The 10,874-nt window shown below is 34.1% G+C and overlaps 1 protein-coding gene across 1 annotated transcript; it reads left to right on the top strand.

Annotated features, from left to right (window-relative positions):
• Window positions 1-2,434: 2,434 nt before the first annotated feature.
• Window positions 2,435-10,820, top strand: LOC123917646. The gene is made up of 11 exons (XM_045969417.1): window positions 2,435-4,430; window positions 4,720-4,959; window positions 5,387-5,516; window positions 5,986-6,138; window positions 6,513-6,757; window positions 6,897-6,966; window positions 8,136-8,342; window positions 8,660-8,874; window positions 9,337-9,415; window positions 9,488-9,625; window positions 10,005-10,820. Exons 1-11 carry the CDS (start codon window positions 2,782-2,784, stop codon window positions 10,197-10,199), a joined length of 3,321 nt encoding a protein of 1,106 aa, XP_045825373.1. The 5' UTR covers window positions 2,435-2,781; the 3' UTR covers window positions 10,200-10,820.
• Window positions 10,821-10,874: the final 54 nt, after the last annotated feature.

Here is a 10,874-nt window from a genome sequence, read left to right as displayed (position 1 = left end):
CATTTGAGTTTTAGTCCCTGCATTTTAAAAACCTTTCATTTTGTTACTGCACTTTCATTTTATTTTAAGAAAATAGTTCATAAGTTGACTTTTGTGCTAATATCAAGAACAAGTATCCAGATCTTAAATTCTATTTTTTTCATGTCGTCCTTGAGGTAAAGAGACCATTGGTGATTTAATTTCAACAATGATGTGATTTCTAAATCAGTGGAAGGTGTACTTTTGAAAGTGAAGTTGTAGAAAGATGTTTAAGATGTATTTCAGCTCTTGCGGAACATTATGCTGGAAACATGTTATTACCTAAAGAGATGAATGAAATTCATGTGGATATGTTCTGGTGAATAACTGAGTGGAAATAAGAAAGAAAAAAAATGTCAAGCTTTGGAAGGTAATGAAATATAACATATTTATTAGAGATCACCTCACTAATAAGATTGACATAGGAAAATGTAAGCTTTAGAATGGAATTCATGTGGATATGTTCTTGGTGTTGTTGTGTTTGTATATTTTATTATTGTTGTTATAAGAAAATGGCATGCTGCTCCATTTGCTTTGTACATTGTGGTGATTTAATCTCTTACCTTTAGTTAGCATTTTATATGTGTCATAAGTCATTCATATAAATTCCTTCAAAAAAAAAAAAAATCCATTCGTATAAATGACAATAGCTCGAAGATTTTTACCCAAACTTCACTACCAAGATCAATGTTTACCACCGAACCGGTTTCATTTGATTTGTTTCATGATTTTAAGTTTTGCGTTATAATCACTATAACAAGCTTTATCTTGAATTTTATTTGTTTTGTAATATTATACTTATATTGAATATTAACATTCAATATTTGATGTAGAGTAATGAGTCGGAGTAGCAAACAAGTTCTTCAATAGCCAAGTTTTTGGCCAATGTAAAACCTCTATAAACGACATAAAGTTTCACAAGCATCATGTCAGACGACTCACGAATGAAGCAAGAAAAGTTTGATAAGTAAAAACCTAAATTGTTTCTGATAAAACCCTCATAACTAGCTCTAACCGGGGAACCTAAACAACTACCGTCAACGTTGAGAATCACACAAGAGAAGTTTTCATTGTTCCATTTGATAAACTTGTACCAACGTGATTAGAGGAGAAAAAAGATGTGAAAATCTAGACCAAACTCTGGATGTTGAAGGATAGCTGATTTAGGGACAAATATTCACTGTTTAAATAAATTAAATTATGATATCTCCATATACACCAAACACCACCTGAGAAGGGATTAGCTTGGGGACCCATGGAGCCGACCTTGAGCCAATCATGTGCGTCAATTAAAGAGAAGAAAGTTCAGTCATTGAATTCAATGTGGTGCCAAAGGTTTCTAGGGAATGTATAGTCCTGAACACAATGAAGGAAAGTCGTTTCCTGGAGGCCACATCGAGTAAAAATAGAGGAAGTGTCCAACTTCCGATGATTGAGTAAGGAAAGCAGGAACCAAATTATGACAGGCTAACCGTAAGAAAAAAATGATCTTCGTATGTAACTACTTTACTTTAAATAAAATGCAGAAAGTCAAAAGTTTAGAAATAAAAAGATGATCTTTGAATGTAACTACTTTACTTTATTTTATGTGCGTAGCAAATTTGAATTGTGTTAAGTTGTTTTTGTAATAAAAATAAATTTAAATGTATATTAGTCTTCATATTTTCATAAAAGTAAAATTTAGACCCCTTATTAAAAAAAATGATTTTTTGGGCTTAATTTTTTTTTTCAAAAAATTAGTCATTATTTAATTATTGACATTTTAATTTTTGAAATAGCAAAATTTGTTACACAGATTTTTAAAGACAAAAAAATTCGGTGTGACTTATTAAACATATTAGTGTAAATTATAATTTTTTTGTGTTAGATAATTATGAAATTTGAAATATTAAAATATTAATTTTTATACTCACTTTTTAACCCGTGCTTGGCATGAGTCCGGATACTAATTCTTAACCATAAGGAAATTACCAACACTAATTCACACAACCACTACATAACTAATTAAGTTGTTTGAGATCCAAATTAAATCGTTTCAGGTTTATTATCGGTGATTCATCATCTATAAAAAGCTTTATTTGTTGAACTAGAAAACTATCTTAATTACTATCTTCATAACAGAAATTCTAACAACAATTAACAAAACATGCAAACATCACCACTAGTAATCCATATACTAACACCAATTATCGTTGGTCTAACCTAAACGCGTAACATAACTTGAGAAGCAACATTAATAATTTTTTAATTCCAACAAAAAACAATATCAATTCTTAATTATGTTTACAATAATTCACAACCAAAAGAGGCTATAACTAAAAAAAAAATAGTATAATGTTTGTTAAACACATGGGCTGTTTTTTCTCTTTCCATAATGCATTCATATATTCTCTAGTTCAGTTGTAATAAATAACACAAGTTAGCATAAATTTATGAGAAAAAAACAAAAGTCACTACCTTATGTTATGTTTGCTTATCAAAAAAAAAAAAAAAAGCCTTATGTTATGTTCTTTTCAATAAATAAAAAATAACCTTATATTATCCAGTGTCATATATCATATAGTTTTGTATATAAAAAATTAAATTAATTAATCACATCAACAAAAGACACATTTTGTGCATCATTGGAAAAACAATTTTCTCCTTTTTTTTTTCTTCTTTTTTTTTTTTCTTCATTTTCAATCATTGCAGAAACTGAAAGAATAATCGATTCAATTAGGAACAGTTCGAAGCACGATCTCTCCGTTTCCGATTCAACGATCAATGGAACCGTTAAACGCCGGCGGCGGCGACGATAGGTTTTCGAACGCAAACTCCGGTTCCACGTCAGCTTTCACCTTCACCACCACAACGGCCCCTTCCGTTTCTTCCGGCCTTTCAAAGCCAAGATTCGTTAAGCTTCGTAAACACAACAATGTCTCCGCCTTCAATCGCGACAGTTTTATCACCAATGCCGCCGTAACCGTCGTCGGATCCGATAAGCTTAATTCCGGTTTGAATTTCGATAAGCGGATTAGTGATCGATTGATGAATCTCAAAATCGGAAGCGAGGGTTTCGTTAACGCTGATGGAACCTTGCTTCCGGAAGAGATGAGTAAGTTGAAGATTGTAACGGAAAATAAAGGTTTTGATAAGGTTCGTGTTGAATCGGAACTCGGAAACGAGTTGAAGAAGAAACTCAGCTTTAAAGAAGGTAACAATGTAGCTAGTGATGAAAACTCGGCCAATTCGGTTATTCAGCAATTGAATAATTTGAATGTGAATGATGCAATGAGCAAGAAGTTTAACCTAGTTGATCAGAATGTTGAACCTAATTTATGCAATTCTTCTGCAATGCCATCATCATCAGTATCAGCTTCGGGTTCAGCTTCGGTGTTATTTCGACCTTTTGAAGTAAATAAAAAGGATGAATTTGTCTTTCAGAGTAAACCAGAAGCTTCAGGTTCAGCTTTTGTCGAGTTTAAGACGCATGCACCGAAGATTGGTGGAAAAGAAGGAAAAATGAAAGAAAAAAGTGGCAATGTGAGAATGAATAAAAGTAGAATTAATTTGAAGCATTCTACACCGGTACAAGTACAACCTTGGAATGCTCATGGTTTTCTTTTTAAAGGAGTTGTTTTGCAACAAGATCAACCTCAGGGTTCGCCAGAGACTTGTTCGCCAATGGAGGTCTCTCCTTATCAGGAAAAACTGGCTGAGAATCGAACTTTGAGGGAAAATTCTATGACATCCAACGAGTCATTTGATGTCGATGATAATGATAATGTAGCTATGAGTTTTGTTGATAATATTGATGAAGATTTGATTGGGGCAACTCGGAGCATGAATATAAATGAGAGTAGTGAAGTTGCGTGCGAAGATAAAAAGGATGGGAATTTAGAATGTGATGTAGATGAAAATATTTATGTTGATGAAGAGACGAAGGATGAGTCTGTTTCTGTGGTTGAAACGGAAAGCTTTAAATCTGCTAGTGAAAGTGTGGACCAAACTAATGATGATGCAGAAACTGAAGCCTGTGATGGTGATGGAATGTTGAATTTTGGTTGTAGTTTTAGTTCGAGAAATGAAAGCGTGAGTGGGTCTGGCTTCACCTTTGCTGCAGCTTCTTCAGCTGAAGCTCAATTGTCTAGCCCAAAACGCCTTAACAAAAAGAAAACTTGGGTAAATGTTGGTAATGATTCTTACAACTACACGCCAAATATAAAGGTTCCTTATTCATCATCATCACCATCACCATCCATGCCATTTGCAGAGGTTTATGGAAAGTCTCTTGCTGCTTCGGCGCCCCACATAAAAGCCAAAGTGTCTCTTCCTCAACCCAAAACTAGGGGCTCTGATGTGAATGAAAAGCACAGGATAAGGGAGGCTTCTGATTCTGTTTCTGCTGAAGCATGTGAAAAGTGGCGCCTCCGGTGAGTTTATATTTATTATAGTTTTAATTCTAATACCATATTTGCAGTCACTTGCTTACTATGTACTCAATTTTTGTTATTATGGATTAAAAACCCTGGCTTTTTACAATTGCTTCTGATATGTGGAATGAAATACACAGTTATTATATGTTTATGTAAAAAACAAAAAGAATAGAAAAAGGAATTTCTTCACTAAATTAACTTTAAAAAAATAGTTCCTTTGATTTTGGCTCAATACTCTATCTACACTGCAACTGTTACTCACATTGCTAAATGTGCTCTAAATCAGAGGAAACCAAGCCTACAAGAACGGGGATTTGCCTATGGCCGAGAATTGTTACAAACAAGGGCTTGGTTGTATATCTAAAGAACAAGCATCTCGGAGCTGTCTCAGGGCATTGCTGCTATGTTATAGCAACCTGGCTGCAACACACATGTCTCTTGGTAGGATGAGAGATGCAATTGAAGATTGTAGGCTGGCTGCTGAAATAGATCAAAACTTCCTCAAGGTGCAACTAAGAGCTGCAAAGTAAGTCTCCATTTTTTCTTCTAATCTTTTTGTTCGCAGTTGATAGCTGTACGAATTTTATGTCTAATATAGGATGGCAAAAGCTTTAGGATATAACAACCTGAAGGTCTCGTGTACAAAACAGACTCATTAGGGTTGTTAGTTATAGTTGAAGTTAACTAGGAATGGTAGGTGAGAAGGCATTCTAAAATTGGTGACTATATTTTTTTTATATGAACCGTATCAGTGGGATAAATGATTCATGTCGTAGAGAAGTAGTGGATCCATATAGAGTACTCTTATCTCTCTGGATTTTGACTATGTTGGGTTCTAGCACCTAATGTCTAGAAACTTGCATGTCCGCAGTTCATGAGTACATTTTTAACTGTGAAGTATTGAGATTAATGGGTGTATACCTGAAGTCATTTTGTTTTCATTCTTGTTTAAGTTGTTATCTTGCTCTGGGAGAAGTTGAAGGTGCATCGCAATATTTCAAAAGGTGCTTGCAACCAGGAACTGATGTTTCTGTAGATCGAAAAATTGCTGTGGAAGCCTCTGATGGCTTACAAAAGGCACAGGTATGATTATTTAATTATTTGTAATACTTGATATATTATGGAGGCTTTAATTATTAACTTTTCTGTTTGGTTAAAGATTTTTAATTAGCTATATGCTGCATGTGCGATAAAATTAATATTGAAAACGTCTTTACACTGAACTGGTTTGGTAATGCATTATATTAGCCTTCAATGGAGAAAACTATCACAAGCCAGGTTTCAAAACGAAAATGTTGAAATATTTTGTCGAAGTGGAGCCATACAATATAGTTAGGTAAAGAATAGAGAAAGAGAGAGAGATTGTACATTTGTATGTTGCTTTCTTTTTTGCAACAACTGTCTACTGCTTGATGGATGTGTTAATGTTTCATTTTCTTCTTCATTCTCGTTCACAAAATCCAGGGGTTTTTGAATTCACGATTTTTTAACTGGCTGTGGTATTAATGTCCACCCCTCTTCCAAACTGATTAGTATTTTCACTGGATGACAGAAAGTATCAGATTTCATGTATCATTCTGCTGAGCTTTTGCAAAAAAGAACATCCTCTGATACAGAGAGAGCATTGGAACATATTAATGAGGCATTGGTGATCAGTATGTACTCTGAAAAATTGCTTGAAATGAAAGCAGAGGCTCTTTTAATGGTTGGTGCCTCTTTCTTATATTATGCTACAATTTCACTAAAGATTATATTATGTCTTTTGATGTATATGTCAGTTAGAATTGTTCTACTGAAGCAACAACTCAGTTAGAATTAGTTATGCCATCTCAGAATCTGTTATGCCACTGTCTTAGTCTGTTTGGAGCAGTTACTAAACTGCCTTGCTCTTGTACTCTGTATAAATGGTGGTCTCAGCATTCAGAAACACCATATGGAATATCGCAGTTACAGTTTCTGTATTTCTCACAAATCCTCTAAATCCAATTATGTCTGCACTCAAGAGTCATCATAAATCTTTTAGTGTAGTAATTCATACCAATTTATTCTGTGTTGGATAACTTTTGTTTCAAATATCAGCTGTGTAGATATGAGGAGGTGATTCATCTGTGTGACGAGACCTTTAGCTCTGCTGAGAAGAATGCTTGTCCAATGGCTGCTGGTTGCCAAGTCACATTTCTGGATGATTCAGAACTCTCAAAAGTCATCTACTTCAGACTATGGAGGTGTTCAATAATGCTTAAAACCTACTTTCACCTAGGAAAGCTTGAAGAAGGTCTTTCTTTGCTGGAACAACAAGAGGAAAAGGTGTCTGCCATAAACAAGTAATCATTACTATCCTATACCCTATTCACCCTCATCTTCCCCGTCCCAGGGGGAAGCAAAAAATGCAAGAAAAAATAAATATGAATATTTGACATTGGTGATGATCTTTTTATCATCAGTTTTATACTGTCCTTGCAGGAGTGGAAGCAAGGTTTTGGATTCACTTATACCGCTAGCTGCCACTGTACGGGAGCTCTTGCATCATAAGGTTAGCTCATACAATGTTTCATCAAAATATTTTAATGATGACGATTTATATAATCATTTTTGTTTTCTTAATGCATAGAGCACTTCTGTTGTTAAAAGTAGGTTTATTTTTTATGCTCAATGCCTATAACACTTCTGTAGATTTCTGTTGTTAAAAAATGTTGTACTTTTTTTTTCAACTTTCTGATATACAGTTTGCAGCCAATATTTTGAGGTTTTAACGGACTTTTAAAATGGGTTTTGCAAGAGACATTTCAACTTTAGCATTGTAAATCTGTCCATTGTTCAATGCAAAAAAAAAAAAAAAAAATCTGTCCATTGTAAAATGTGTGTATTGTTGCTCTTGGTGACAATTGTTTTGTGCATATATACTCTACTGTTTGAATTTGTAGAATTAAGTAAAGCCTGGGAGAAAAAGGCTCCTATAATAGAATGTTTAAATGTTATTCCTAAGACACCAATTTGATTGTGTTTGGGTGTATATGGGTGAGCCTTAAAAAAAAAAAAATTATAATATCACTTTTTCTTTTAGTTTTTTTTCAAAAGCTACTCTGTTTAGCTTATGAAAAAGCATAATTATTTTTTTGCATTTTTTAGAGATATTTATCTAATTATTATTTTTTTAAAAAAAGCACACATAAACCCTGGGGTACTTGTATGTGTATTTTTTTACTGCTGAGTGCTGAGCAGTGAAGATTAATACAGGTATAATTTATGCAAGCCCTTCCCAATAACCATTACACATCCTCCTCAATAATATTCTCTAATTTCCTTTCACTTGATAATTTATCCTCTAACATTGTGCTTCTCTAATATTTTCTAATACAACTTCTCTGCCATTGAAAGACACGATAAAAAATTCTTGTCTCATTGATATTGTATTCTAAGGGCTCGTTTGGCCCAGCTTTTCTTAGAGCTTATGCAATATAAATTAGGTTTTATGCTATTTTATAAGTTCACACTAGTGAAAATTGTAATTTTATAAGGTATTTTATCATAAACTACCTTGACAAACTTATAATAATGTATAAAAATTGCATAAGTTGTTTGCATAAGCTCTAAAAAAAGCCGGGCCAAACAAATATTCACCAGTTTAATTCAGTCTGCCCTGTTTTCTTTAACTTGGAAATTGCTTTTGTTTGAGATTGATGTAAATCTATTCAAATGTAGACTGCAGGGAATGAAGCATATCAGGCTGGAAGACACGCAGAAGCTGTTGAACACTATACTTCTGTTTTATCTTGTAATTTGGAGTCTCGTCCATTTGCAGCTGTCTGTTATTGTAATCGTGCCGCTGCATATAAAGTGTTAGGTCAAATAACTGATGCTGTCGCAGATTGCAGTCTGGCTATAGCTCTTGATGGAAATTATTTGAAGGTCTCTCTCTTCAACCGGAACTTTCTTACTTTTTTAAGATCTTGTACATGTAACTGAATCAGACTGGATTCAGGTTAAATACAGAAACTAGGAATAACATGCTGCGTAGTTTGATGAGCATTATCCATATTCAATCAATAACTAATCGTTATAGATGCTACCATTGTGTTGCTGCGAACTTTCTGCTTTTTTGGACATTTAAAACCTTGTTGTTCCTTCCCTGTTTTATCTGTAATAAATTATGCATTTGGAGAATTGCTTTATTTACGATTTCAATTGCACAGGATAATGAGAAAAATGTTTTTGCACTCTTGCAGGCACTTTCTAGACGTGCAGGTCTGTATGAGATGATTAGAGATTATTCCCAAGCAGCCAGTGATCTTAGGAGACTTCTCTCTCTTCTCAGCAAGGGGATAGAGGACAATGCCAATCATAAAGGAAATACCAATGATTTGAAACAATATCGCATTCGACTCTCTGAGTTAGAGGAAGAAGACAGAAAGGAGATCCCTCTTGATATGTATCGTATTTTGTAAGCCATTATTGCCCCTTTATCCTATAATCTATAACTGATCAATTATCCCAATTAAAGAAACAGTCAAAATAATTTTCCTTAAAATCCGGTCACCATCAATTCTACTTTTGTGTTTATTTCAATGTCAATACTGCACACACAATCCATTTATAAGATTGAAATGGAAAATTTTCAGACATAAAGGAAGGTTATATAATCTTCCTTCTTTGGTTAATGAATTTTAGTGATCGATTTTTCACTATCAAGGGTCAGAAACTAAAACAAATCTTATGCTTAATAGTTCAGGACTAAATATAGGGAAATATATCATAATTCCATTTTATAATTGTCATCTTTCCATGTGTATTGTCTTTCAAGTATGATTGAGAACGCATTATGTTGAAATCTCTCTGTTGCTAATTTAGGGAAATATAACATTATTCATTTAAGGCTATGACCTGATTGACTTATGATTGGCAGGGGGGTTGAACCATCTGTTTCAATATCTGAAATCAAGAAGGCCTATCGCAAAGCTGCACTTAGACATCATCCGGACAAGGTTGTTTGATTGAAAACTTAATTACATACTGATATGTTGATAACTTTTTTAACATTTTATATTATTCTGTAGGCTTGCCAGTCTTTGACAAAAAATGACCATGGAGATGATGGGATATGGAAGGTTATTGCTGAGGAAGTACATAGAGATGCTGATAGGCTTTTCAAAATAATTGGGGAGGCATATGCTGTTCTGTCAGACCCTGCAAAGGTATTTTATATAATTTTAAATAACAAGGTTGATGAAATGACCGCTTTATATGGTTTTACAAATGTTGGTTTTTGTTGGAGCCCAATGGCATCATTTATTCCATGGAGCCAATCCCGTGAAGTCCTTGTAGTGATGGATAAGGATTTGTAGTTGTTGACATGTTGATGTTATATGAGAAAACTTGCTTCTATCAGAAGCTTATACCTAGCATATAGGACTTAAAAAATATTTCATTGCTTCTCTACTTACATGTTTGTGTGTGCTAAACCCCCAACAAATATGAGAGTCGATCGTGTTTAAGGACTCTAGAAGTCCTTGGAGTTTTCAAGCTCTAGCATATTAATCTGTGTTCATTTGGTTTTTATTCTATATTTTGCAGCGGGCACGATATGATGCAGAAGAAGAAATGAGAAATTCCCAAAAGCGACGCCCTGGAACTATGGGTAGAAATAATGTAGAGAATCAGTATTGCTCATCTGACCAATCCAACAGGAGACATTGGAGAGATGTTTGGAGATCATATGCTAATGCATCTTCTCAAAGTTCTGAAACTGGTCGACCAAGTAGGAGGTAACAAAGTTGCACGTGGGTTGCAGTATGAGATGAGTCATGGAATGTTACCTTGTTAGGTGGTGGTTTTAATTTATCTACTGCATTTGGCTTGCCAAATTTTTCCAGTAAAGTAAATCCGGCGCTGCATTTATTAAGCTGTTATGCAGCTTCAATCCTTTGGGTTTTGAAGAGGTTTGCAGGAAGTACACCTATTACTGCGATCTATGACAGCATTTGGAGAAACTAAGCTGGTCAATGCTTCAAGTTGCTTGGAGTGGGAGGGGTAGAGTTTTTCTCTCTTGACAAGAGATAAACAACTAGCTTCATTCGATGAGCATTTTTATTGTTTTTTTCACTGACGATTAATTTAAGCGAGGAGTACAATTAATTTAAGCGAGGAGTTGGTGTGTGGCTTGGCTGATAACCAAGCATTGTACAAAGGAAGCTTGAAATTTTTTGCATTATTGTTGAAAGGTCTGATTTTTTGAAATGTGTAAATTTTATAGAACCATGATGCTGATATTGAGATGTACAGACAAAATTAAATTGTAATACCACGTCAACGATTGTAATTAACAAAAACAACAGTTGCCGTTTGACCAGTTTGAATCACTAAAATTGATTTTATCTTTATACTTGCTTATACTCTTAACTTATTGCAAAAAATTAGAGCTTTAACCTCTGATTAATTTAGTTT

The sequence above is a fragment of the Trifolium pratense genome, linkage group LG3 (genome assembly GCF_020283565.1).
Source record: "Trifolium pratense cultivar HEN17-A07 linkage group LG3, ARS_RC_1.1, whole genome shotgun sequence".
Lineage (NCBI taxonomy): Eukaryota > Viridiplantae > Streptophyta > Magnoliopsida > Fabales > Fabaceae > Trifolium > Trifolium pratense.
The sequence above is the reverse complement of the archived record's forward strand: the minus strand, read 5'-3'. Positions and strand labels throughout refer to the sequence as shown.